Source organism: Mesoplodon mirus (genome assembly GCF_964341445.2).
Source record: "Mesoplodon mirus genome assembly, chromosome: 3".
Taxonomy (NCBI): domain Eukaryota; kingdom Metazoa; phylum Chordata; class Mammalia; order Artiodactyla; family Ziphiidae; genus Mesoplodon; species Mesoplodon mirus.
Genome location: NC_138978.1, coordinates 15,470,740 through 15,498,526, shown reverse-complemented (window position 1 = coordinate 15,498,526; position 27,787 = coordinate 15,470,740). Strand labels below are relative to the sequence as shown.

Below are 27,787 nucleotides of genomic sequence, written 5' to 3'. Positions count from 1 at the left end.
GGTTCTCACTCAACTTCCATTAAGCACTCGGGGCAGAAGTTACGCGCAGGCGGCAGGAGGTAGCCGGACATCGAGGCCTGCGCGCGGGCGTGCGGGAGCCGGGCACGGAGAACCGGGCTGAGAGCAAGGAGCGCGGCATGGAGCGTCTGGCACCCCGCGCCTGCCTCGCCCTGCTGTGGGGCTGCCTGCTGGCCGCGGCTGTCGCGGCGCAGGGCAAGGAAGGTGAGTGTGCGCGCCGGCGGCCACCCGGCCCGACCTAGCCGCGGTGGCCGGACCCCCGGACCCCCGCTCCTCCCGGAGCCAGGCGCTCCTGGACGCGCGCAACTTTGGAAACTGACCTGGCGCCGCCCAGTCCCGGAGTGCTGAGGTCGGGAGGACTTGCTGGCTGCGATCGGGACGAATCTGGGACCCCCCCACCCGGGGTTATAGGGGCTCCGGGGACTAAGAGGTTGGGGCCCGGGCGCGCGGGGTTCAGAGGCCGCAGAGAAGGGGACCCGGAACTCTACTCAATGCTCTGTGGTGACCTAAATGGAAGGAAATATAAAAAAGAGGGTATATATGAACCTATAACCGATTCACTTTGCTGTACAGCAGAAACTAACACAACATTGTAAAGCAACTATACTCCAATAAAAATTTTAAAAAAGAAAGAAAGAAAGAAAAGGGGGACTCAGGGCGGCCACACAGTTGCAGCCAGGGTGGCGGTTTCAGGAACGCGTCCTGGCGGGGGCTCGGGGTCCCTTGGAGAATGGGCTACCTGGGGGCCTTTCCGCCGGCTCAGCTTCACGGTGAATTCGCTAACCTGCTTGCCCCTATTCTGTGGAGAAGGCGTTTCTGTGGAGGCCCCTCATTTTGGGGAGGGGTCTCTTCGACAGGCGAGAAGACAGACCCCTGCAGAAGCCCCAGCTCCCTGAGATTTTCTCCACGCCCCCTTATGCCTCCAGTCGGGGAGGAGAGCTTGCGGGGAGCTTCGGGTCAATCTGCCCACGCACAGCCTTCCCTCCTTCCCTCCCCGCACTCCCAGGCTCGGGGGGCAGGCTCGGGGGGCAGGCTCGGGGCCGCGAGAGCGGACAGGAAGTCCCAAAGCCAAGCCTTGTGAGCAAGGGGGTGACTCAGAACGAGGAAATGCGGCAGGTGGGGGCGCGGCCTCCCAAGGTGTGGAGCCGTCACCCCAGGGCCACCAGGGAGTCCGAGCGCCCGGGGGTGGGGGACAGCATCACCCATCCCCGCCCCAGCGCTCCCGCTGCCGCGCTGCGCGAGGGGCCGCGGACTTTGCCCTGGGCGGGGCGGGTGGTGGATGGGGAAGTTGCCCCTCGGCTAGGGTCGCAGAGAGGATGCGGGCTCTTGCCCTTGGCCGAGGACCTTCCTGTCCACCCAGCCGAGGCCGGTTTCAGTTTCCGACTGAGAACGAGTTTTGCCCGCTCGCCGGGGCCGAGGGAGGTTTCCGCAGGCTCCACCAGGGGGAAGTGCGGAGGAAGCCCTGGCCCGGTGAGAAGTTTCCTTGAGCCGTGCCTTCCTTTTCCGCCTCCCAAACTGGGGTTGGAGGTTTTGCTGTTCCAAGTTGGGAGGAAAAGAAGCCAGAGCTGGAACTCTTGGAGGGTGGAGGGGGGGGGTGGCGGCATCCTGTCCCCGTCCCTGAATCACTCAGGGTTTCCTGTCCCAATGTGCTGGAGGAGTGGGTGGCAGGGATTTCTGTGATCCCCAATACCCGCCCCCCCCCCAGCTTTTCGTCCTCCCCCTTCCTGGGGGATTGCGGTTGGAGAGAAGGGGAGAGACAGCTGAATTCACTACAGGCCTTTCTTGAAGGCTGCCCATGGTGGGTGGGGGGATTAGGCAGGAGGGATGCTACTGGGCGATTGTTGTGCTGCAGCCTTGTCCTTGTGCCCCTCTGCCGAGCCCTCCCCAGCCTAGATGACTACTGCGCCCCCCACCCCCATGGAACGGGGGAGGAAAAGGACAGGGGAACATTCTTCCTTAGGCTTCAAGAGTCCCTGTGAAGGACTCCCTAAGGAGGTGTGCCTGTAGTGGGGGGGTGGGGGAGTGATGGCCCGGCTGCTGGGACTCTGGCTGGATGTGCTGGATCTGCCTGGGGCTGGGTTGGGGGTGCAGAGACACACGTCCCTTCAACCCTTCACCCAGGCTGCTCTTCGCTTCCCTTCTCCTCCCCTGTGAGTGGAGGAGCCAGGCTGCCTTGGGAGACCCAGATGGAGCCTGTTAAATTCTCAACAGCCACTGAATCTGCCCTCCTTTTACAAATGGGGAAACAGGGAGGCCCAAGCCCTCCCTCAGTAGGGCCCTCTGTATAGGGAGGGTTAGGTCTGAGCATCTGGCTTCTTGGGCTGCCAGAGCCCAGGGCCCCCGCACCCGGTTGTGTGGTGGGTTTTTCTGAGAAGTGAGAATAGCTGGGCAGGGGTGCAGGGCTTGCTGACTTGAGGTGCAGCAGGGAGGTGGGTTGGAGAGCCCTCAGGAGGCCTGGAAAGTCCTTGGCTTCTTGATTCCGGAAGAGCCCAATGTGCCCTCTGTCCCCTTCCCCTTTTCTTCTTCATTCTTCCCCCTCCCCGCCCCCCAGTCCCCTGCCTCTCTGCTTCTTTAGGAATTAGCTGGTCTTGGTTCAGGAGGGATGGGGGGAGCAGGGAGGTGACACTAGGGGAGTGGGTGGTCGTACTGCCTTTGAGTAAAGAGCCCTAAAACAATACGGACCCAGAAGGATGACATTTATGATGGAACTTCAGACCGAGAAGGAGGTTTTCCTGGGGGTGGGAGGAGGGACGGGGGGCTCCTGGATGAGCCCTGCTTAGCCCAGGCTTCTCAGTGAAGCCGAGGGGCCAGCCGAGGGGCTGTTGGCCCCCGCCCCTTCCAGGGGAGCAGGAGCCTCAGACCCTGGAGGCCGCTCAGGGAGAGGCCGGGAGAGGCCGCACCCGTGCGGCAGGGTGGAGGGACCGGAGTTGGGCGCCTGTTCCTGGTGATCGGTTCTAGGGAATTTCCCCGGGAGGGGGCTCCTTCCTGTGTGAAGGCTTCTTTTCTTCTCCGATGAGCCCTGTGATATTTCTAGAGCCGGGCCTGGGTCTGGAAGGGGAGCGAGCTCTGGCAGGGCTGGTGGGGGTCCCTCTGTGCCAGGTTAACCCTTCAGAGCCTAGGAGCCATGAGCCCCCTTCCCCAGGGGCGCAGACTGCAGCTTCCCACGCCTCTAAGGAAGGGGGGTGTGCAGGACCTTGAGGGACACTCACCTTTGTCCGCCTACACACCCAGCTGGAGCCCCCAGATTCCTTCCTGTGGAGCCAGAACATTCCATTTGCTAGTGGGGTTAGTGAGTTTTCCAAGCCTGAGCCTTGGGCATGTCCGAACAAATCCCTGCCCCTACCCACCCCCCAGCCACCCTCCCCTGTCCCCTCAGCCTTGGGGCCGGTGCCACATCGGATTTCCTCTCCCTGTCTGGGCTGTGAGGCCCTTCCTAGAGAGACTTCGCTCGGGTCAGCAGCGGTCAGGTGGCAGTGCTTCATCCCCAGGCCTGGGGGCCTTCAGCCCAGGCGAGCAGGGCAGTCTGTCCTCAGGAAAGGGTTTCTCAGACTCTACTCAGGCCCCTCTCCCCCTCCCTCCCCATCTCTCTAAATCAGGCCCATCTCCACCTGCCCGGGATTGCACCCTTAGAGTCATTCTTCCAGGCCTAGGCCTTGAGGAATGCACCTTCTTGAGGCCATATTCCTCATGCTCCAGACTCCAGAGGAAGTAAGCACTTGGTCCCTTACTCCCTCCACCTTAGGGCTTTACTCTCAGAATCCAGGGACCTTGTATAGGGTCCATGCCTCGGTTTCTCCAATCGCGTTATCCTCCAGGGAGGGTAGCTTCTATTGGCAGCTACCTGGACCTTACTTGGAAATGGAGGAGGGGGCCATACTGGGGTCTTGGGTCTTGGGTCTTGGCTGTAGCCCCTGAGCCTGGCAGAACCCCAGGTGGGCCAGTGGGAGGTGCCCAAGCTGGTGGGGGGGGGCTGGATCTAGGGAAGCCCCTGGCAATGTATCCTTCCCTCAGGCTCCAGATGCCTCCCTGGGTGCCAGGTCCTGGCACCTGGTCCCTCTGGGCCTGGAAGTCCTCTTTAAGGGTTTCCATCCCTGGTCCCCTAGGCACCCCTGGCAGGGCAGTGGCCAGGGTGTGAGGGACGGGGGCAGCGGGAGCGATTTTCCCAGGGAGGGGACCTCGCCAGCTGTGTGTATCTTTGGGTCCCTCCTAAAAGCCCCTATGGCTTCAGGGCTTTATCCTGCCTGCTCTGTGGCTTTTGTGGTGGGAAGATCGGTTTCCAGACCCCCCCACCCATCCCGCTCCCCTCCCTGGAGCTGTTCCCACCTTTGAACAGCTCTCTCCTCTCGGAGGGCCATGAGACATGTGTGTACATACGTGTGCTGCATAAGCATGTGTTACGTGGCCTGGGTGGGGCTGAGGGTGTTTTGTGCTGCGTGTGTATGGAGGGGACGTGGCAGGAGCGGACAAGAGTGCCTCCAAGGCCCACGTGCATGTGAAGTGCTGCGGAGGGGCCCTGTTTCAGGAAGCAGATGGGGCAGCGTGGTGTCACTTAATAGCCCTGCTCGCCCCAGCTCTCTACCCAGCTGTTGTTCCCCTGCTGGGCCGAGCTCTGTCCTGCTCTGCCCAGCTGGGGGCTGCTGAGGGGGCGGTGTGGGCTGGGAGACGTGAGGCCTCACCCAACCTGCTCTATGACTTTGACTAGGTCCCATCCCTTGCCTGGAGCTCTGCTTCCTGGTTTTTGGAGAGACGGGTCTCTTGGACCTGGTGACCCTGTGTGGTGGGGTCTCTCTCTGAGGGCTGAGGAAGCCTTCAAGGCTTCTTGGGATTCCTGGGGGACTCTCACCTTTTCCCATGGCCTGACCCGTGAAGATACCCCCAAGCTCACCCAGCGCCCTCTCTCATCTCTTCCAGTCGTCCTGTTGGACTTTGCTGCAGCTAAAGGGGAACTCGGCTGGCTCACACACCCATATGGCAAAGGGGTAAGCCTTCAGGGTGCGGGTGTGGGCATGAGGAAGCTGAGACCCAGGGAGGATGGGGCCTGGCCCAGATCAAACAGCTCAGCCAGGGTTCAAACTCGGGTTCCTGCTTCTCACACCAACTGGGAAGGCTGGGGTTGGAAGGTGGGGAAGGGACCCGAGACGTGGAAAGAGCTGGGGAGACAGCTGAAGGCCCTAGCGGAGCAGGACCCTTGGATGCCCCAGAAAGCTGATGGTCAAGAGGGACCCCCTCGCGCTCCCTTCATTCCCCTCTTGGGTGGGAAGGGGTTAAAGGCTCCCCCTGCCTTTGAGGTCCCAGCCCAGGAAGTGAGGGGTGAGGAAGAGACAGGGAATGTGGGCTCCCAGGTCCCCACAGCCCCGGGAAGCCAGATCATGTTCCTTCCTGCTGGGCCCTCTCCCTGCTCCTCCAGCTGTTGTTTCCCTTTCCTTCTCGGGGTTGAGTTTGTTTTGCCTCCTTCCCACCCAAGTTCATTCCCTCCCCTCCCTCTGCCCTGCCCTGCTGTGACCTGGACTGGAGGGCAAGACCCCAGGGTCCTCTCCCTGGCTTTGCCTGTGACTACTGTGTGGCCCTGGGGAGGATACTGCTGCTCTCTGGGCCTGTTTTCCCCTTGTTGAATTTGTTCTGGGGCCTTAGCTGGGGAGAGCGGTGTCTCCAGGGGGATAGCTGGGGACAGTTTCTATTGCTGGCCAGATCTGCGGAGTCAGGCACTTGTCCCTGGTCACCTTAGCTCCGAGGAGGCCTGGAGTTTAACTCAAGTGGATTTCCAGGATCCTGGAATGTTTAGCTGGGAGAGAACACAGATCACCTAATGCAACCCAGTCATTATATAGAGTGGGAAACTGAGGCCCAAGGGCATCTGAGGCCCGTGTGACACAATGCAGCCCAGGTCTTTTTCCTTGGCCCCTTCTGGTTTTTTCATTCATTTGCTCATTCATTCAACAAATACTTTCCTGAGTACCTACTCCATTTCAGGTAGGCCCTGGGGATACAGAAATGAACTAGGTGCAGTCTCTGCCCTAAGGAGCTCAGAATCTCGTGTGGGAGCCAGGTGTAGCTGTCACCACTTGGGTGCTAAGCTAACAGAGACTGTGGGAGCCAGGGGGAAGCACTTGCCCCAATCTTGGCCCAACCTGAGAAGTCTTCCTGGAGGAGGCTGAGCAATGTTCTGAGGAGTGATGGGGGATCATCCATTGTTTCTGACTTAACCTCTTCCCTGCCACTCACACACATCTACACGATGAATTATAATGATAATTATAATAGGGATAATCATGATAGTGATACCAGCTGCCTTGTGTGACTGTCACCCACGCCAGGCGATGTGCTCAGCCTTCAATAGACATTCTGTCATTTATCTTCACAGCAGTTCTGTGAGGTAGTTCTTGCCCCCATTGTACAATGGGGACTTCGAGGCTCAGAGAGTTTAAGTGATCTGCCTGAGGTCACATGGGACCCCCAGCCTCCCCCCTCAGCTCACTGTCTAATATACGGGTTCAGCACTGCAACACTGAGGTCAGGGACACCAGGGGGTCAGATCCAGCTCCGCCACTTGTAGTGTGTGATGGTGACTTGAAGCCCCTCCCTGGGCCTCAGTTTCCTTCCCCGTAGAATGAGGACAGCAGGAACCATAGAGCAGCTTCCTGCTGCCCAGCTCTGCCACCTAGGCGATGCCTCTGGGCCTCAGTTTCCCCCAGGCACCTGCCCACACTAACCTGTCGGCCCCATGCAGTGGGACCTCATGCAGAACATCATGGACGACATGCCCATCTACATGTACTCCGTGTGCAACGTGGTGGCTGGCGACCAGGACAACTGGCTCCGCACCAACTGGGTATACCGCGGTGAGGCCGAGCGCATCTTCATCGAGCTCAAGTTCACCGTGCGTGACTGCAATAGCTTCCCTGGGGGCGCCAGCTCCTGCAAGGAAACCTTCAACCTCTACTATGCCGAGTCTGACGTGGACTATGGCACCAACTTCCAGAAGCGCCAGTTCACCAAGATCGACACTATTGCGCCTGACGAGATCACGGTCAGCAGCGACTTCGAAGCACGCCACGTGAAGCTGAACGTGGAAGAACGCTCCGTGGGGCCGCTCAGCCGCAAGGGCTTCTACCTGGCCTTTCAGGACATTGGTGCCTGCGTGGCGCTGCTCTCTGTGCGCGTCTACTACAAGAAGTGTCCTGAGCTGCTGCAGGGGCTGGCCCACTTCCCCGAGACCATTGCGGGCTCCGACGCGCCCTCCCTGGCCACCGTGGCTGGCACCTGCGTGGACCACGCTGTGGTGCCGCCCGGGGGTGAAGAGCCCCGCATGCACTGTGCAGTGGATGGCGAGTGGCTGGTGCCCATCGGCCAGTGCCTGTGCCAAGCAGGCTACGAGAAGGTGGAGGACGCCTGCCAGGGTGAGTGACGGTGCTGGGGTGGCAGAGAAAGGGGGTACTGGGGTGGAGGCTGTGGTCCGGGATCTGGTCTCAGCTCTGGGATGTGGGGATCTTGGTAAGGTTGTCCCTGCTCAGACATGCAGTGGTTCTCTTAGTGAAAATCTCGGAGGCTTCCTGGCCTTATGATTGGATTCACTCATTCACCGAGAATGGGTACACTGAGAAACAGTATGGAGGTTACGAGTGAAGACTCTCAGAAAGAATACCTGGGTTCGAATCCCAGGTCTACCTTTAGCTGTGTGACTTTAAGCCAGTTCCTTAACCTCTCTGTGCCCAGCTTTCCTCATCTGTAAAATGGAGATAAACATAGTGCCCATCTTGTAGGGTTGTTATGATAATCAAATGACTTAATACTTGTAAAGTTCTTAGGTCAACGTCTGACACATAAGCGTTTTTAAGTGTGATTGTTATTTTTGATTCATCCCACAAGTATATCTTGAGTATCTATTATATACCAGCACTGTGGGCACATAACACAGTCCCAGGAGCTAGTACCATCCCTGTTAACTCCCTGTGACTTTAGGCAAGTCACTTAACCTCTCTGGGTCTCAGGCTCCTCTTTTGTACATGGAGGTGAGTGAATTGAACCCAGGATTCGCGTCTCCTGGCTGCACATGACAGTTACCTGGGGAGCTTTTTGAAAAATGCCTGCGTGGAGGGGATCCTCAGGATCTGCCCTCCCTACCTGACCCTCCCCAGGGCCATAGACTCAGATCCTCCCACTGGGGCTTCTACTGATGACAGATTGAGCCCAGAGAGGGGGCCAATTAAATCAGACTCTCTCTGGGAACAGGGCCTGGGCATTAGTGAGCTCACACTGGGAGGCTGTGGCTTGGCCCGGCCAGGACCTGTGACAGCGGAAAGCTCTAGAGCAACGTGGATTTTTTCAATGGGTGACTTTTTCTGGAAATGGCTGTGGGGCAGGGCATTTGTGGAATGTAGGCTGACCTTTGGAAGGCCAGCTCATCCCCTCTCTCTGGGAGCTTCTTTGCTGAGATAAGCAGGGTGTTGAGAAATTGGGGGGTTAGGCCCTACAGCTATACATACCGACTGAGTGACCTTCAGTAAATCTCTCTTCATCTCTGGCCTCAGGCTTCTTGTCCGTAAGACAAGAAGTTCAACTATACTAGCAGACTGTATACTTGGGTTTTAGCCATGGATCCTGCAACCCATGAAAGGGTTTCAGGTATTGGAGGAGCCTGAAGCCCTTTCTCATGGGCTCCACTTGCCTCTTAAAACAAATCCTCAGAACCCTGCTTAACACAGTCTGCAAACCCCTGAATGAGACGTCCCCTCAGAGCCTTTCTGTGCCTGTGGTGTAGTCTCTGCTCTGGCCCTTCGCACCACCCTGTTGTCCTCCCAGCTCTCGTCTGCTCTTCAGGCAGCCCCTGCTTTAGGTGACCTCAAGTGCACACTCCCAGTTTCAGACAATGACTGGGGGGGTTGCCAGGGAGCCCAGTGGGTTGAGCAGACTCCTCCCACATGACATCCTCACACAAGAATGCAGGGGTGGGGGGTGAGGGGCAGCTGAAAACTTTCCACAGGCTGGTGATTCAGGCCCTGCAGAGATAAGTGGACAGTTGAGGTTGGGGAGGGGTGTCTCTCTCCAGGAAGGGGGGCAGGCTTCCCTCCCCAGGAAGTGGGGGGTCAGGGCCTCACAGGCTTTGTTTGTGAAGAGTTGAGCCACCCCAGGGTAGGGAGGACTGGTTTCCAGGAGCGAAATCTTTGACGTTGCTTGTGGGACCCTCTCCACTGCCGGCCACCTGTTGCCTTGGTTTTTTCCTCCTAAGGATCCCTCTCCCAAAATTCCCTTCAACGTGGTTTAAGGACCCTCTGTGTGGTTGTGAACCCCCAGCCTGGCTACTCTTTATCCCTCCAGACCTTCCCCAGCACCCCTGACCGGATGCCAGTGGAGATAATAACAGTAATTCCCATAGAAAAGTGCTCTTCAAAAAAAAAAGAAAGAAAAGAAAAGTGCCCTTCCAGGGCAGGCATGAGCTCGGCAAGCGCTTTATCTTGCTGTTCCTGCTGAATCTGCACCAGCTTTCGTGAGAGGCAGGGACTGTTATCAGTCCCACTTAACAGACAGGAAACTGAGGCTCAGAGAGGTGAAGAGACTTGCCTGGAGTCACACAGCTAAGATTTAGTTGCATCAGGATTGAATCTAAGTGATGCAGCAGCATCCAAGCTGGAGGATGGGTCAGGAAACGGGGCGGGAAATGACCAGTTCCTTTGGAATCCCTGACTCAGCTCCTGGCCCTGGGACAGACTCTCAGGGCAGCCCCGGGATGGTGGGTCCTGGCGCAGGATGTGAGGTAGTTGAGGGGCTCTTACTGAGCATGTTAAGGGAGAAATGGAGAGAGATGCAGGGTCTGCCCACCCCCCCCAACAACGCCTCACCCTCCACGGGGCCATGGACCCAGATTCTCCCATTGTGGCTTTTATTGATGACAAACCAAGCCCAGAGAGGGCGCTGGGCAGACCAAGGTCACCCAGCACCTGGTCCAGGTTATTCCCAGCATTTGTTTCTCCTGAGAGTTCTTTCCCCAGGAAGCTCTCAGCTCAAGAAAGAGTTAAATAGACAACGGAAGAGAGGCACCTCCCAGGTGCTGTGCGGACAGGTGGGCACACTGCCCAGAGAGCTCTTGTGAGCTATGTCAGGAATGAGCCAGCTTCCCTCCAGCTCCCCCCCTCCCCGCCCTCCCTCCCCAGGCCTGCCTAGGGGACAGTGGAGTCACTCAGGCTGACCGTCATCTCCCCCGGGGCGGCTTTGTCTCCCTGTTTGTCTCTGCTTCCTGTGCTGGCATCGGCAGCTGAGCTGGTGGGGCCCCGGATAGCGCCTCAGCCGTGGCGACTGCCGGCCAGGTGAGCAGGTGGCCAGCGGCTTTGGCCAGAGGCTCAGCCCAGCAGCTGGGAGGCCAGAGCTGGAGGTGGGGCTGCAGGGTCAGGAATTCCCTCCTTGGAAGCTGCTGCTCCCTCCAGGGGCCCAGCCCCTCGCTCCTGCAGCTCCTCTGGCTCCCAGTTCATGGACACCTCATCCCATGCGGAGCACTTCCCAAGCGAGGTTTCCTTCTGTCTTCACAAACAAACCAGAGAACCTGAGGACTTTATCCTCATTTTACAGATGAGGAAACTGAGGCCCAGAAAGAGGAAACAATGACCAAAAGAGCTGGGGCCTGGCATGGGGAGGGCTGTCCCCAAGTGCCCCTGGCATATATCTTTCTACCCACAAGCTGTGTGACCTTGGTGAGTCCCCTCTGGGCCTCATTCTCCCCACCTGTAAAATGGGTAGGTTGGAGCCTTGCTGACTTAGTGATCAGAGTCTACCTCCTGTGACTTTCTGCTGTGGTTCCTTTTGAGAACCTGGGTTGCTCTGGCAAGCTGCAGACTGGGTGACCTCACCATGTGTGCAAGGAGCTGGGTCCTAGTGCTGGCATCCTGAGTGGACCAGGCCTCTCCCAAGATCCAGAGTTAAAGGGGAGGAGCTGATTGAGGTGGTCCTTAGGCAGGGTGTCCCTGAGCCATGGCAGGGGCTGTTGGCAGTCGGGACAGGGCTGATCCCCAGGCGGCGAACTCTGTGCGCTGTGACTCTTGCTTGGGCTTGTCCCCTCCCTGGGGAGTGCCACCGGGCCTTATTTCTGTGGAGTTTCCTCTGGCCTGAATGGGGGTTTGTGGGTGGCAGCTCCCACCTCTGTGTCCTGCTCACCCTGCCCTCAGCTCACGCTGGGGGCAAATTCAGACGCTGGCAGCTCCATGGGGCGGCCCCTCCCTCCCTCGCTGAGGTGAGTGAGTCCCCAGAACGGAAGGAAGGAGGCAGGGAAAGCAAACAGAAGATAAAAGGCTGGTGGTAGGGAGACAGCGGGAAGCAGAGGCTGTGCTTATCACAGCTTGGTGGAGGAATGCGCACAAAGATAATTCCCCAGGGTGTGTGGGAAAAGGGCAAGGTGCTAGCAGCAACTGGGCCACTGGGACAACTGCTTCCATGGGGGCGACAGGGCCTGCTGGGGACTGAGAAGCTGCTGGGGTCTGGAGTTATCAGTTCCCCTCATTTGCAGGGTCAGTAACTTACGGGGTCGCCGTTTGCTGCCCGTCAGGGCACCAGACAAAGTCCAGGCTTCGCATTCTTGGGCTGAGGGGGTGCACGTGGTCGTCAGCTGGGCATGGCTTGGGGAGGTGACTGGCTGCAGGGAATTGTCACTGCGACTTCTTGACCCTGTGACCTCGCCACCACCAGCCCGGGAGGTTGTTGGGCCTTGGGGAAGGGGCTCTGCCAGGGGCTGGTTTTGCGTCATGCCAGAGGATGTATGTCCCTGAGTCACACCCCATGCTGCCATCTGAGGGGCGGGCATCGGAAACTGGAAAAGCTGGGGTGCAGCCCTGGGTGCAGCCACCATGCCCCCCAGTTCCCCTGCTTGGAGTGACCCGGGCCTGCCAGGCGACCGGGGTCAGAGGAGTTCTCCACAGGTGTGTCAGAGTCAGCCTCCGGTGCCAGGCAGGTGGTGTCCCGGTGCACCGTCCCCCCAGGGTCTCCCTGGGGACTGAAACGCCACTCATTTCTGTGGCCCTAGAGCTCATATTTAATGAGCACGTGGGTTTTGTCTTTACTCACATATTCATTCATCCATCCAGTCAGCAAACACTAGCTGAGCACCTACTGCATGCCAGACCCTGTGCTGGGACACGGGACACAGATAATTTTTGCTCCCCACAAGCTGCCAGTCTCATAGAGGATCCTAATATGTGCAGAAATCATTTCCAATGAAGCATGAAAGCCAGGCTGTGAATTCCCCTGGAGCAGAAACAGTGTTTATCTTGCCATGGTCTCCCAGCACCCAGCACTGTGCCAGACACGTAGGAAACGCTCAATTTCTATTTGGCAAACATAAGATTGAGTAATAGATGCCCTAATGGTCAGAAGGGGACCAGAAATTGGGCAGTCTGGGAGGGCTGTGTAGAAGAACTCAAGCTGGGTATTGAAGGATGCATAGGAGTTTGCTGGTTGGCGAAGGGACCATGGGTATTTTGTGTATGTGAGTATGTTTGAGAATGTGTGAACACCAAAAGTGTGACCCCTGTCCCCACTTGCCTGCCCTGCATGCCAGGAAATCCAACCAGGCAAAGTCAGGAAGACACAGGGGCCTGCTGGTGTCAGACACATGAACTCTGGGGCCCCTGAGCACGGGCACACTCTGGCAGGGCCCCTTGAAGTTCTGTGGTTGGAGGAGGGGGCGCCGCATTCTCGTCAGGCAAGTACATGCCTTGTTGGTCCTGCCTCTCCACTGTAATATCTGGCACATCCGCAGCGGAAATCTCTCCAAATTCCCTCTTTCCTGCTGGCAGCAGGCGGGCCACCCCCGGGCTCTGGGACCAAAGAATGGAACCCGCCTCTTCCCCCACTTCCGCCTCTTGGCATAGGGCTGGGGGCTGGGGAGCAACCACGTGGTGGGGAGTGGGGACATTGTGGGTTTTGCAGGTGGCTAAAACTTTGTGGGGGCTCGTGGTCCCTCCCCAGCCTGAGAGCCTGAGCCGGGAAGATGCGACAGTGTTCTAGGGGCCCCTGAGCACCCCTAGTCTGTGGGGCCTGGACCACCTGGAGCCAGCACTTACCCAGAGTGTAAGCCCCTCGGGTGGACAAGTCAGGGCATTTGGGGGAGTTGAGATCCCAGGATAAACATAGCCCAGCTTTCTGAAGTCTCATTTTTACTTGAAGATTTGGGGGAGGAGAGAGCTCTTTTTGTATTGTAACAGATAAGTTATGAGGAGGACTGCAAAATACATGTGGATTCCTTTTCTTTGCGGTACGCGGGCCTCTCACTGTTGTGGCCTCTCCCGTTGCGGAGCACAGGCTCCGGACGTGCAGGCTCAGCGGCCATGGCTCATGGGCCCAGCCGCTCCACGGCATGTGGGATCCTCCCGGACCGGGGCACAAACCCGCGTCCCCTGCATCGGCAGGCGGACTCTCAACCACTGCACCACCAGGGAAGCCCCAACATGTGTATTTCTTAAATACAGTAGGAGACTTGAAAGACCTCTGGGCCTTCCTTGAAGGAGGCCACGTTGGCAGCCCCAACAAACCCCCACCCACCCCCCGGGCTTGATTCTAGTCTTTTCTCCCCATAGGACATAAATGTGCCCAGTATGAGAAGACGTATGTTAAGAGGTGGCACAGCCCCTCGCCCCGCCCCCCAGCTGCTCTGAAATTAGTTTTGGGATTTTCTGGCTGTTGAAGCAGGTCGGACCTCCTCTCCTCTCTCTTCTGGCTTGTTTCAGAACATTGATTTCTCTTTGCTCCAAACTGAAATGTTTGTGAGAAAGGAGGGAGGTTCGAGGTCAGGCATCCTGGGTTTAGGTTTTGGGTTCGTGTCTTAGGAGCTTGTTGACCTTGGCCAAGTTCTTTTTCCTCTCTGAGCATCAGTTTCCTCACCTCCAAAGTGGAATGAGTGATCACAGTGCCTAGTATAACAGACTCACTGTGAGGACTAAATGAGTGTCAAGTGCGTAGCCCAGGAACTGCACACAGCAGCTGCTGAATCAGTGGCCGCTTTTGTAACTGGGGCTCCAGGCTCTGCACAGAGCAGGAGTCGGGTCCCAGGTCCCTTCTGTCCTGGACAAGCCCCCTTCCCTGCAGCGTGTGCCTGAGCTCTTTCAGGGCCTGTGCTGACATTCTGAAGTGGCAGGACAGGCAGAGGATGTGAGAGAGACGTCTGGGATGGTCCCCCTGGGGCCTCCAGCAAGCAGTCATTAACGGGAAGTCACTATCCAAGACCTTAAGAACGGGGTGTCCTTTGAGTCCTGTCCCTTGACTCCCCACCTCTCTGCTCGCGTAGAGGACTGAAGGAGGGAGACTGTCCACAAATTTTTCTTGATACCGTAGATCTGACTGTGCCATTATTCTCTACATCAAACCTTCAGTGGCTCTCACTGCCCCCAGGATAAAGTCCTTGACCTGGCATTAAAGGCCTTTCTCAATCTGGTCCCTGGAGATCGCTCAGCCTTGTTGCCTGCTGCTCCCCTGATTTCCGACCACCAAGGCACTCATAGTTCCTGTGTTAGTCTTGCTCTTTCTCACCCCTGACTCCTCCTCCCAGTATTTCTGCCCCGCTGAACTCCTACTCAGCCTCTAAACCCCAGCTGAAATATCTCCTCTATGACTCCACAAACCTCTAGCCAAGGTTGTCTCTACCCCCTTAGCCCACCCCTTTATTTATTTATTTACTTTAACTTTTTATTTTATATTGGAGCATAGCCTATTAACAATGTTGTGATAGTTTCAGGTGCACAGCAAAGCGACTCAGCCATACGTATACATGTATCCATTCTCCCCCAAACTCCCCTCCCATCCAGGCTGCCGCATAACATTGAGCAGAGTTCCCTGTGCTGTACAGTAGGTCCTTGCTGCCCACCCCTTTATGGTGGACATTGTCACGTGCTCTTGCTCCCAGAGGTCAGGGGCTTTGTCTCATCTCGAGGTCCATGCACTGGGCTGGACGCAGAGTTGAGGATCAGTGTTTGATGAACGTGACACTGAGGCTGGAGGTATCTCAGGACCCTCTCCAGAGTAAGCTGAGGGCGGGAACGATAACTGTAGGGTTGGGTAAGAGGTCCCTGGGTGACCCCACCCCATCTTGTCCACTTCAGCAGCTGCCCAATCCCTGGACAGCCCTGCACAGTGTCTGGGTAGCTTCCTGTCTGTGGGACCAGGAAAGGGCTTGGGGCAGGGGCAGGCAGGGGCAGGATAGGGTGGTGGGAGGAAGGAGCCTCTGGAATCAGGTGTCTGAGCCCCGCCCGCCCTGGCCAGGACAGGACCTGCCACCGGGGGAGGGAAAGCTGCTTCCTGGCCACCCTTGTGAGTGGCGGAAATGACTGGGTCCCTGAAAGCAGGTCCAGAGAAAATGCTGGGGGCCTGGCCTTTCCTGCTTCCTGGTCAGCCAGCCCCGGAACAGGAAAGCGGTCAGGTCAGGTCCCAGGGTGGGGGGAGCACCTGCAGAGGTGGCATCCTGATGCCCCTGTCTGATCTGTTAGTCAGCAAACACAAATGGTGAAGAAGAAGCAGTCACTGCCCTGGGCAGCTCGCAGTCCAGGTGGGGACCTGCCAGGCTGGTCCGCACAGATTAAAGGAGATAAGGCAGGTGGGCAGCATGCTCTGTCCAATGCTGAGCCAGCTGTGAGATAGGATTCTTAGGAAGCTGGAAGGTGAGATGTGGGCCTTGAATGCCAGGCTCAGGAGCATGGCGCTTCTTACAAGAGCCACTGGGGAGGGCTGCAAAGGTTGGGAGCAGGAGGGCAAGGCACTTCCTGGGTGCCTGGCCCGAGCTAGGTGCTTACCACGCATTTTCTCACCACAAGACATTTTACCAATGACAAAACAGGCCCACAGAGGTTTAGTGACTTGCCAGGGGTCCCAGGGCCAGGGAGTGAAAAGTCGCTGAGGGTGAGAACAGGCTGAGCTGATGTCTGTCCCTGTGCCTGCCAGCCTGCTCGCCGGGATTCTTCAAGTCCGAGGCCTCCGAGAGCCCCTGTCTGGAGTGCCCCCCAAACACCCTGCCATCCTCCGAGGGGGCCACCGCCTGCGAGTGTGAGGAAGGCTATTTCCGGGCCCCGCAGGACCCACTGTCACTGCCCTGCACACGTGAGTCTCACAGCGGGTCAAGGAGGGGTGACAGAGCTGGGCGTGGTGATGTTGACATGTCCAGGCCTACCTGGATCCGAGCTCTGCCCTCTGCCCTCTGCACAGGCCCGCCCTCCGCCCCGTACTACCTCACGGCTGTGGGCATGGGCGCCAAAGTGGAGCTGCGCTGGACGCCCCCCCAGGACAATGGGGGCCGTGAGGACATCACCTACAGTGTCACCTGCGAGCAGTGCTGGCCCGAGTCAGGCGAGTGCGGTCCCTGCGAGGCCAGTGTGCACTACTCGGAGCCACCGCACGGGCTGACCCGCACCAGCGTGACAGTCAGCGACCTGGAGCCCCATATGAACTACACCTTCACCGTAGAGGCCCGCAACGGCGTCTCGGACCTGGTGACCAGCCGCAGCTTCCTCACAGCCAGCGTCAGCATCAACCAGACAGGTGAGGGCCCAGGGGTGGCAGCTGTGCCCTTGGGGCCCGCCCAGGTGGGGCTTCGTGAGGATGGCCACTCAGGGTTCGGCTGGGTTCAGAGAGAGATAGCAGCAAGTGGTTAAAGACGCAGTCCCTGTAATCACTTCCAAGCTCTGTGACTGTGGGCAGGTTACTTAACCTCTCTGAGCCCCAGTTTCCTCGCCTGTAAAATGGGCGTTCTAGGGCTTTTGAGAGGATTTAATAAACTCTTGTATATAAGGCTCTTAGAACAGTGCCTGGTTCATAGAAAGGTTCTAGCAAGAGTCAGATATTGTTTTGGTTTTATTATTTATGCACTCATAAGTACTCACAGGGTACCCCCGATGTGCCAGCCTGTGGTGGGGCCCAGCCTGGGGCTTTGTGCTCTGGAGCTGGAAGTTGAGAATGCCAGGTCGGGATCTAAGGAGCCTGGGCTGTGGATGGGAATGCGTCTGGGTGCATACCCACTACTCCCCTCCCCCTGCGTGGCTTTTCACATCCCTCCCCTCCCCCCACCGTCCTGCCCAGAACCCCCCAAGGTGAAGCTGGACGACCGCAGCACCACCTCGCTGAGCGTCTCTTGGAGCATCCCTCCGCCGCAGCAGAGCCGCGTGTGGAAGTACGAGGTCACCTACCGCAAGAAGGTAACTCTCAAAGGGTTGGGGCTGTCCCCGCTGGGCTTCGAACAGAGGACCAGCTGGTCACATAGATGCTCACTGCACAACACAGCCATCTGAAGAAGTGCTGTTCTGCAGATGAGGAAAGTGGAGTCTGGGGTCTTCCTGAGAGTTGCCTCTCCCAGGCCAGCCCAGCAGAGATTTGTGGGAAAGAAGACATAGTGTTCTGGAACCCCCATAGTCTTGGGTGGTGGGGAGCCAGGTCTTGGGGATCAGACAGACCTGGGTTTGAGTCCTGGGTCACGCATTTGCTGGTTATGATCTGGAGTGAGTCGCTTCACTTCTCCGAGCCTCAGCTTCTTCCTCTGTAAGGAGAGCATCGAGGTTGCTAACATAGCTTGTCACCTTGCTAAGCTGGGGTTGCTCTCTGGTGGGCTAAGCTGATGGCCCTGCCCTCACTGTCTGTCCCTCCACCCGCCAAACACCCACAGGGGGACTCCAACAGCTACAACGTGCGCCGCACTGAAGGCTTCTCCGTAACCCTGGATGACCTGGCTCCGGACACCATCTACCTGGTCCAGGTGCAGGCGCTGACGCAGGAGGGCCAGGGTGCTGGCAGCAAGGTGCACGAGTTCCAGACACTGTGTGAGTCGGGGACCAGGGTGTGGGCCAGGCCAGAGTCCTGAAACAACTGGGACATCGTGGTCGGAGGGAATGGATCAAAGAACTTAGAAGTGTCCCCTTCCTGGTCGGCCAGGGCCTAGGACAGCCCGGTGTGGGTCAGCCCCAAGTCTGGGGAGGGGGCAGAATTGAGGGCTGGGGGTGTGGGAACCAGCTGTGCGTCCAGGGCAGTGTTGAGAGAAGGAAGGATGTGGGCTCTGGCATTGGCGGGCCCAGTTCAAATCCTGCATCGTGGAGAGAGTCCCACACACCTGAGACTACCTGCTCTATTCCCTGGGGAAGCCCTCTCATCTGCCATCTATGAAATGGGAATAAATATCCTCATGGACCATCACTAGTAAAGGCACCCGGCAGGTGTCTTGGGGCCCTAAAGTACAACCGGGGGTATTACCATGATTTGAAGTGGGGGGGTGCTCTCTTGTCATCTACTGTTCTCTCCCTGGCAGCCACAGAAGGATCTAGCAACATGGCAGTGATTGGTGGTTTGGCCGTTGGTGTGGTCTTGCTTCTGGTGCTGGCAGGAATTGGCTTCTTCATCCTCCGCAGGTTCGTTGGAGCCTACGCCCCGGCTCCCCAAGGGCTTAGGTGGGACACAGGGGTGGGAACCTCAGTTTCCTGTATGGAAAATGGGGCTGATAGGAATCTAGTCCCTGCCTCCCGGGGGGCTGTAAAGATGTAATGATCTGTAAAGGGCTCAGCACAGCACCTGCAAGGCTCAGGGCATGGTGGTCATTATGACAGTGCGTCCACACTTCCTCGGGACACGCGGGCAGGAAGCTCTGGGGAGCTCTAATGAGGAGAGCCTTTATTACAGCCACTTAAGGGGCCATTACGGGGTGTAGATCCCAAGGAGTGAGCCCGGCTTGCTCATTTCCTCTCCCCCTGGCCTCTTCCACACCCTCTGCCTGACTGAGCAGAGTGCTGAGCACACCAGGCCCGCAACCTGGACCAGAGTAGGGTCAGGAGGCTCCCCGGCTGGGGCAGGTCACTGACCTCCCTGCGTGTTTGGTTTCCCATGGGGTCTCTCAGGAGGAAGAGCCTGCGGACGCGCCAGTCCTCGGAAGACGTTTACTTTTCCAAGTCAGGTGAGATGCAGCGCCGCCTCCCTGCCTGGCCTGCTGTCCCCACGGACCTCCCCAGCTCTGCGGTAGAGATGCGGGCAGCCAGAGCACTCCCTGGGCGTCCTTGGGCAGCTCAGAGGGCTGAGCCAGAAGCTCCTGAGGTGCCCAGACTGTTGCCTCCTCCCCCTCCCCCTCCTCCAAGGCAGCCCCTCGTAGGGACCCCTCCCCTCCCCAAACTGTCTATGACCCTGCCCTTCCTTTCCCTCCCAGAACAACTGAAGCCCCTGAAGACATACGTGGACCCACACACATACGAGGACCCCAACCAGGCCGTGCTCAAGTTCACCACCGAGATCCTTCCGTCCTGTGTCACACGGCAGAAGGTGATCGGAGCAGGTGAGGTTAAGCGCTCGCCGAGGGGCCTGGTGCGGGTCGGGAGCACCCGACGCCCGGGCTGACTGGGGTGTGTCTCCCACATCGCCCACCTGCAGGAGAGTTTGGGGAGGTGTACAAGGGCACGCTGAAGGTGCCGGGCAAGAAGGAGGTACCCGTGGCCATCAAGACACTGAAAGCCGGCTACACCGAGAAGCAGCGGGTGGACTTCCTCAGCGAGGCCAGCATCATGGGCCAGTTCAGCCACCACAACATCATCCGCCTGGAAGGCGTTGTCTCCAAGTGTGAGGCCCAGCTCCAGGGTGGGGTGTGGGAGACCCACGTGGGGAATGGGGGAGGGGCTGCCCTCTGGGGCCTCTGATCGGGCCTCTGTTCATAGCTGTGCCCACCCCAGACCCGGCTGTGCCTCTTCCCTCCACCCGTGGCCATCCCCTCACACCTGTGCTCACCCCTGTGCTCACCCCTGCAGACAAGCCCATGATGATCATCACCGAATACATGGAGAACGGGGCTCTGGACAAGTTCCTTCGGGTAAGGACGTGGGCCGGGGTGGGCCGGGATCTGTGGCCGGCGCTTAGGGGCCCTGGTGGGCGCGGGGCTGGCTGGCAGCTGAGGGCTTGTGCTCTGGCAGGAGAAGGATGGCGAGTTCAGCGTGCTGCAGCTGGTGGGCATGCTGCGGGGCATCGCGGCCGGCATGAAGTATCTGGCCAACATGAACTACGTCCACCGCGACCTGGCTGCCCGCAACATCCTCGTCAACAGCAACCTGGTCTGCAAGGTGTCTGACTTCGGCCTGTCCCGTGTGCTGGAGGACGACCCCGAGGCCACCTACACCACCAGTGTAAGGGCTGGGGCGGCTGTCACCTGGGATGGGGGCCTCAAGGTGAAGCAGCCTTCTCTCTGCTCCAGGGTCCTCTCCCCTACACACCTGGGGCGTGGGCCTCAGGAGGCGAGAACGCCTCTGGGGAGCATGGAAGAAGGGCCCTGACTGCGATCGTCCTGGGGGTGGCCTAGGGGACAATAGTGATTGGCCAGGTCCCCACAGGGTGGCAAGATCCCGATCCGCTGGACGGCTCCGGAGGCCATCTCCTACCGCAAGTTCACCTCCGCCAGCGACGTGTGGAGCTATGGCATCGTCATGTGGGAGGTGATGACATACGGCGAGCGGCCCTACTGGGAGCTGTCAAACCACGAGGTAGGCGCCCTCGCCCTGCCCAGCCCCGTCCGGACCTGAACTGAAACTCTTTACTCATCCTCGAACCCCAGGGGCTGGGCAGAGACGAGTTTTGGGGGCTAATCTTCATCTGGTACACCCCTTCATTGGTTCGTTCAGTGAATGCTTATTGAGGGCCTACCATGTGTCAGGCCTTGTGCTGAGCTCCAGACCCAGTCCCTGCTTACACTCAGCAGAAGGACACGGAAAGAAGTAGTGGGTGTGGGGGAAGTGTGTGCGTGCATGCATGTGTGTATGTGTGTGTGTGTGTGTGTGTGTGTGCAAGTGCCTGGTGCCTCATGCAGCCTGGAGTCCTGGAAGGCTTCCCAGAGGAGGTCACGTCTCAGCTAGGACTAAGGCACAATAAAGCAGCAGCCAGGTGAAGACACGGAGCGGGAAGAGTGCTCTGGCTGAAGGGAGCAGAGTGTATAGGCGCCCAGAGACGGCAGGGAGGCTGGCTGCAGGGCACACAGCATGGCTGCTGCCCGGGGTACCCCGTGAGGGAACAAAGTCAGGAGACCCTTCCTCCTCTGGAGACATCCTCTTAGCACTTGTCCTTTGTGTAGCGCTGAAGGTTGTGTGTCGTGCTTAAGGAAGGAGGCCAACCCCTCTGTTTCAGGGGCTCCCCTTCTCTCCTCTACCAGCTCCTGTGTATGGGGGAGTTTGGGGGCTGTGAAGGCACCCCTGACCATCCTGCTCGCCCCCTCCCCCAGGTGATGAAGGCCATTAATGATGGCTTCCGGCTTCCCACACCCATGGACTGCCCCTCCGCCATCTACCAGCTCATGATGCAGTGCTGGCAGCAGGAGCGCGCCCGCCGCCCCAAGTTCGCCGACATTGTCAGCATCCTGGACAAGCTCATCCGAGCCCCCGAATCCCTCAAGACCCTGGCTGACTTTGACCCCCGGTGGGTTCCATACCCTCTGTCCAGGGTGGCCCCCAGTTTTACTCCTGAGCCACTTCAGCGTAATGGGCAGCCAGGGGCGGTGGGCAAGGGGCTCAGACGTTACGCGTGGGCTTTACTTAGACTGGACCGGGTTGGCTCAGGTGGCCCTCACAGAACCAATCAGCATATACAGTAAATGTGCCAGCGCGGCACTCAGCGCTTCACGTGTTTTAAACTCAGTTAAACGACTTAGGAGTTGGCTCCTGTAATCATCCCCCTTTTGTAGATGAGGAAACAGACGTAGGGCAATGAAGTGTCTTATGTGCTGGCAAGTGGCCAGGCTGGGGCTGTGACTGAAAACCTGACTCTTCTTAACATGTGGTTATTTTGTAGTAGCTGGTGGTGGTATCGTCAGTAGGATCAGAGGGGCGGCAGGAGCTATAAACACTGAGTGCTCCCGACACATCAGGCAGGCTCCCGGAAGCCCACCTGACTTGGCTGCCCCGTTGCCCAGACCAGGAAACCGAGGCACAGGGCAGCTGAGCGAACTGCCGGGGTTAGGGAGCAGCATCGTGGGCTGGCTGCTGCAGCCCCTCACCCGCGGGCCGCTATCTCCTGTTGCAGGGTGTCCATCCGGCTGCCCAGCACCAGCGGCTCCGAGGGTGTGCCCTTCCGCACGGTGTCCGAGTGGCTGGAATCCATCAAGATGCAGCAGTACACTGAGCACTTCCTGGCGGCCGGCTACACGGCCATCGAGAAGGTGGTACAGATGACCAACGAGTGAGTGCGCTCGGGCCCCGCCCGCGCCTGCCCTCTCCCCCGCCTCCTGCCTCCCCAGGCTGCCTCTGGCTCCACCACCCGTCTGCTCTTCCCTCTACCTTCCCAGCGCTCCCCTCTCTGCTCTCTCTCCCTCCGTCTCTTTTGGGGAGAGTGGCTTTGCAGGAAGGGCAGAACCAGGCTGGCAGCCAGCGATTCTGGTCGCTTACTCGTGGCTCCGTCCTCTTCCTACATCTTTTTTCCACAGCGAGAAAATAATAGTAATTGTGATCATAACCGTAGCATTTAGCGTGGGCTGTGCCAGCTCTGCGCCTGAGCACTCTGAATCAGCCCTTGTGATAACTTGGCAGGTGGTTCCCGTCAGTAGTCCCACTGGGCAGGTCAGAAACAGTACAGCCCAGGGTCTATGGCCATTTGGGGGATTCCAGCCCTGGTCAGTCAGGGTCCAGAACTCAGGGACCATGGAGGCCATTCGTGGAGAAACTGAGGCTCAGAGAGGTTACGTGGCTTACTCCAGGTCACACAGTTTGTAGCTGAGAAAAGAAAGGCTTCACGTCACAGCCATCACCTGGTTGAATTCCCTATTTGCCTTGTGAATAGATGCTATGATTACTTCCCTGTTTAAGTAGGGAAACTGAGGCTGAGAGGTTACATAGGTCGCCCGAGGTCACACAGCCAGTTAGGGGCAGCGTTCCTCTCCAGGATGCTGAGAAGAAATGGGCAGAGCCCTTGGGCTTTCCTGGCTGTTGCCGAGGAGAGAGGGCACCAGGCCAGCCCATCCCAGGCATCTCTCCCCGTGTGGTTGACTCTCAGCTCTGAGGTCCAGCTTGGCAAGAAGTGCCAGTTACCCCTTGCCCTGGCCCTGGGTTCTGGCTTTTGTCAGGCTACCCTATGGGAGCTCTTCTCTCCTCCCAGCTCCAGCATCAGGGACCCTTCCCGGCATGGCCTTGGCATGGACACCTCCTCCCACCCCAGGAGGGAGAAGACATTACCCTCTTAGCCTTTTGTGCTTCTAAAAATACTATTAGTTCCCAATAGCCCAGCTTGTGTAAGGTCCAAGGTCATGGTGGGAATGAGCCTTGGGGCTGAGAGGTTTTGGGAATCACATGGGAAGGGATGACCCAGGGGTCCCACAGTTCTGGGTCACAGTTCTGGGATTTGGGCCTGTGTCTGAACATTCTCCAAGGCCTCTGAAAACTGCTCAACTGGGCTTCTGACCTGCTGCTCAAGGCCTCTCAGACCAGGCCCCGGCCTGTCCCAGGGGAAGGCCGGGATGAAAGTCAGGCAGGGACAGAGCTGACCAGAGGGCGGCACGGGAATGTGGAGAGAAGACACAGCCCCCAGGATATCTTTTGTTTCCAGCCAACTGCAGGGTCCAAAGCTTGGGCTCTGCAGTCACACCTGGGTTCGAGTCCCACACTGGCCACTTCCTAGCCGGTGGTTTTGGTCAAATTAGGTTCCATCTTTGAGCCTTGGTTTCTGTTTCCCCGTTGTGGGGATGGCATGGGTGCAGTACAGATGATACGCCTGGTGCGCAGTAAGGGCTTAACCCATGTCACTCTTCCCTTTTCCTCCTGCCCTTGCTTTCCACCCATAGCCTGCGGACAAATACCAGGGTTCCTCGGCTCCCTCCTCTAACCTGGGAACCTGGAACAGCCCCCTTTGCCCCTCCAGGAGCTCCCACTGAGGACAGTACAGCTTCTCTTCTGGGTGAGCAGAGCTGAGGGCACGGAGAAGTGCATACAGGAAACACATGTTCGTAGAAGCTTCCCGAAATAGCCCGGGGTGCTCCTGGGCCAATTCCTTTCCCACGAGCAGGAGCAGGGACGGGGCTGTCTTGGATCGGTGGAGGGTGTGTGTGTTGTGTTTTGAAAAGGCCTGCATAAAGGCAGGAAGTCATTCCACGCTGCTTCTCCTCCCATCAGCTCTACTGCTGCTCAGATCTGGGGCCTGTGTGACTCATACCACTGCCTCCTTCATTATTTCAATTAAATGAAAGAAAGGGGGGTCTCAAAATGCTTTTTCACTCCGAAAGCTCTGTCTACACATGCTGTGGATCCCAGTGCAAGGCTCTGAGCCGCTCTCAGAATTCAGCCCTTCTGGGATGGGGTCTGGATTTCGGCTTCAATGCCCTTACCCCCGCCTTTGCCTCCCTGCTTCCTTTGCCCCCTCCCAGGGGGCTGGTTGCTTGGTTCCCTATGGTCCCACAGTGGCCACCTTTTCTCGTCTTGAGCATTCACCGTGTTATTTTGGAGTCACTTGAGTTTCTAGCTAGAGTAGTGAGTGGTTCTAAATGTGTTTCAAGGAGCTAATGAAAGCAGTGGATGTTACACCCCAGAAAAATACCCAGTCCAACAAAAGGCCCATCCAGTGTGCAAGGCTGTGGCATACAGCGTCTTGAGAGGGCGTGGGGACACTGGCTGATAGGTCTTCTGGTCTCCGAGTGCCCTCAGCACAGGCTTGGCGCTGATGGGACGTTTGCTGAGAGGATGAATGATCAGGCCACCTCTCCCTCCACTCTCCTTGTGCCAAGGGCCAGAGCACAGTCGGTGCTCCCGGGGGACATTGTGGCCTTTGAATTCCCTCAGGCCGGGGCTGGCCTCGCGAGTGCTCAGGAAGAAGGTGGCCTCAGTCATGTGCTTCCCCACCCCTGTGATGGGAGTTGATCCAAGGCAGTGACTGCCCTGGATCTCAGAGTGGGGAACTGAGGCTGGGGCAGGAACAGACTTGCAAGAGGCCGCAGGCATTGGCCGGTCTGGGAGCCTCATCCTGTGTGTGTCTCTGTTTATAGTTAGGAAATGAGGCAGGGAAGGTGTGGGGGGCTTTGTGTTGGAAGAGAATGGGGCTGGGGCAGGTGGCTTAGAAGCATCTAATCAGAGCCTCCTATTTTACGCATAAAGAAACTGTGGCCCAAAGACAGGACAGGACCCACCCGAGGCTCTGGTGGAATCCAGGACTAGAATTCGGCCTCCTGACTCCCAGCCCAGGACTTTTCCTCCTAGATGGACCTCAGAAGCACCCTCAGTTCTCGCCCTGTCAGGTTAACTTCAGCAACCTGGGAGGGGGGCCCCAGGCAGCCTGGGCAGTGGCTCAGCTGCCACTAAAGCATTCATTCATTCATTCATTCATTCAGCAGACACTTCTTGAGGGCCTACTGTTTACCAGGCCTATCCTGGACCTTGGGAGGGGCTGGGGTTGAGGGGATGAGCCTGGGGCACTAGGCCCTACCATTGCTCTGCTATAGCTAACATAACCCCCTGGTCCTTAAACCATACATCAGGGTCTTTGGGATCTGATCAAATGCAGACTCCCTGCCCCACCTTCAGAACTTCAAAGTCAGTGGGTCTGGAGTTGGGCCCAGGATCCTGCCTTTTCAGTAAGTGCCTCCTTCCCTGCTGGTCCGAATACTTATCTGGGAGCCACACTTAGACACCTTCAGGTATGGGGAACACAGTGCTTCTTTTCCAACACCCTCAACTGTATAGGTTAGAAATGGCACTGTAGTGTTAGGTTAGGAAGTTCTCCCAGATGTCTGACTTCTGGCCTTCCTGCTTCAGTCCCTGAGCCACCCTCCCACACACCTGCTCTTCTGTGCTCAGCACTTCAGGGGCTTGCAGAGCCTGTGGGAAAGTCATGTCTCCGGAATTGCAGATAGGAGCTTGCACCATATAATTAGCTCCCTTTACAGCCCGGAGAGGTCCCATAAAAACCTGGGTGTTTTCATGGGTTTGGGCTGGTGGATGAGGATGGTGAAGGAGAAAACTCCCAGAGTAAGCAGTAAGGTCCGCTCCAGGGCTCTTGGAGTGTAAGTGGTTTTACAAGGGGTTGCAGGGGCATGGAAAGGAGGGGCAGGGAAGGGCTATGGGCTCCTGGGCGCATCTTTCTATCTGGTACTAATGCTGCCTTACCCCTCTGCCACCAGTATCCGGGATTTCCCACTCTCCAGTTAGGCACTGTTATCCCATTTTACAGGTGAGGAAATTGAGGTCCCTAAAGGGAAAACCCCTACCTCAGGGTAACCTAGTCACTGGATCTGGTCACCTGAAAGCCCCTCCCATTAGAGACCAGCAGAACTTGAACCTCTGATGGCCCCTCAGCAAGGATTTCCTGAGTCCTTCCTCCATTATGAGAACTTGGAGGGAGTGGGGGTGAAATAAGGCGATGGCTGTGAAGAGACCTTGGGCAGAGAGCTTTGAGCGACACCCCCAGAGGGTCCCTGGCATCTGGTGATGGCATCAGTGCTGCCTGGGGAGGAGCCTTACCTGGGGACAGACCCCAGGGTGGGGGAGGGAAGCCTTTGTTCACAGCTGGCTTGATTCAGCTCCTCCACCTCTTAGCCTGGGTCACTTTGGGCAAGTCACTTCACCACTTTGAGCCTCAGTTTTCTAGTCTGCAAAATGGGAGCAAAAACGGCACCTACCATAGATTTTGTGCAGATTTGATTTTAAAAAAAACAAAGCTGCTCGCATTCAGCGCTTCAATCATTTTCCGAATTTTGTCGGTGTCGGCAGGCTTTCCGGATATGGATCCACTCATCAGACCTCTGCCTTACGAGCTCTGCCCCCCAGGCACCCAAGGCCCCCTCCCCGGTCCCTCTTCTCTCCCCTCACGTCCCCCCCATGGCTGCCCACCTCTCCAGAGCAGGCCCCTCACTCTCCCTCTCTCCCTCCCCCGCACAGTGACATCAAGAGGATCGGGGTGCGGCTGCCCGGCCACCAGAAGCGCATTGCCTACAGTCTGCTGGGCCTCAAGGACCAGGTGAACACAGTGGGGATCCCCATCTGAGCCCTGACAGACCTCGTGACCCCCTCAGCTAAGAATACTTGAAGAAACAGACTGGCTTTCCTGCCAGCTCCATGCTGGGCCACCAGGGACCTTATTTATTTCTAGTCTTTCTTTATTGATGCCACCCTGAGGGCTCTGCTGGGGGGTCTTGGACGATACCTTGTCCTGAGCTGAGGAGATGCTCAGGAACCTTGGGCAGGGGGGCCTCTTCACCTACAAAGGACAGACAGCCAAGCACTTAGCAGTCACCATCGTGTTCCCAGCATCCCCTGGGGCAGGAGCCCTGCCAAGGCCTTTGGACACACACGTGGGACATTGCTAAACTGACCTCCCCTTCGCCGTCTCAGGAGGTGGGGCAGTCAGCCTGCAGTGGTCACAGGAGCAGGGTACCTCACGAGAAGAGGACAAACAGCAAAGTCAGCTGGGCAAGACCCACAGTGGTTCTCCCGTCCCTCTAGTGCCTTCCTCAGCCCCCCAGGCCCCATCCTCAGCCCCCACGGGCCAAACTCTTGCTTCCTCGGGGCCCTCACAGGATGCTTGGTTGTGTGGAGGGTTTTTTTTTTTTTTTTTAATATATATTTTGTACTTTGTGGAGAGAATGTGTGTGTGACAGGGGCCCAGCTAGGACTGGGGGCAGACAACGGCCTGTGTCAGACATTCCCAGGCTGGGGGCTGGCCCATCCGGCCTCTCACCCCTTTAGACAACATTTTCTACTCTGTCAGTATTAATGATTTTGTTCTGTTGCGTATTTTTTTCGAACCTTAATTTATTATTATTTTTTTTATATTTATTGTTAGGAAATGACTTATTTCTGCTCTGAAATAAAGTTGCAGATTGTTCAAA

At 57.7% G+C, this 27,787-nt stretch overlaps 1 protein-coding gene across 1 annotated transcript; it reads left to right on the top strand.

Moving 5' to 3' along the window:
- EPHA2 (EPH receptor A2) lies at window positions 1-27,787 on the top strand. The gene is made up of 17 exons (XM_082616121.1): window positions 1-222; window positions 4,930-4,997; window positions 6,746-7,415; window positions 15,928-16,083; window positions 16,189-16,521; window positions 17,059-17,174; window positions 17,639-17,792; window positions 18,275-18,374; window positions 18,858-18,913; window positions 19,160-19,285; window positions 19,381-19,566; window positions 19,752-19,813; window positions 19,914-20,123; window positions 20,328-20,477; window positions 21,209-21,402; window positions 22,006-22,161; window positions 26,838-27,787. Exons 1-17 carry the CDS (start codon window positions 138-140, stop codon window positions 26,941-26,943), a joined length of 2,928 nt encoding a protein of 975 aa, XP_082472247.1. The 5' UTR covers window positions 1-137; the 3' UTR covers window positions 26,944-27,787.

Bases quoted from the DNA above. Each gene is read 5' to 3' on its own strand.
- EPHA2 (XM_082616121.1), top strand. From the start codon at position 138: ATGGAGCGTCTGGCACCCCGCGCCTGCCTCGCCCTGCTGTGGGGCTGC. The intron at 223-4,929 runs GTGAGTGTGCGC...CATCTCTTCCAG, and splicing joins CGCGGCGCAGGGCAAGGAAG to TCGTCCTGTTGGACTTTGCT. The intron at 21,403-22,005 runs GTGGGTTCCATA...CTCCTGTTGCAG, and splicing joins CTGGCTGACTTTGACCCCCG to GGTGTCCATCCGGCTGCCCA.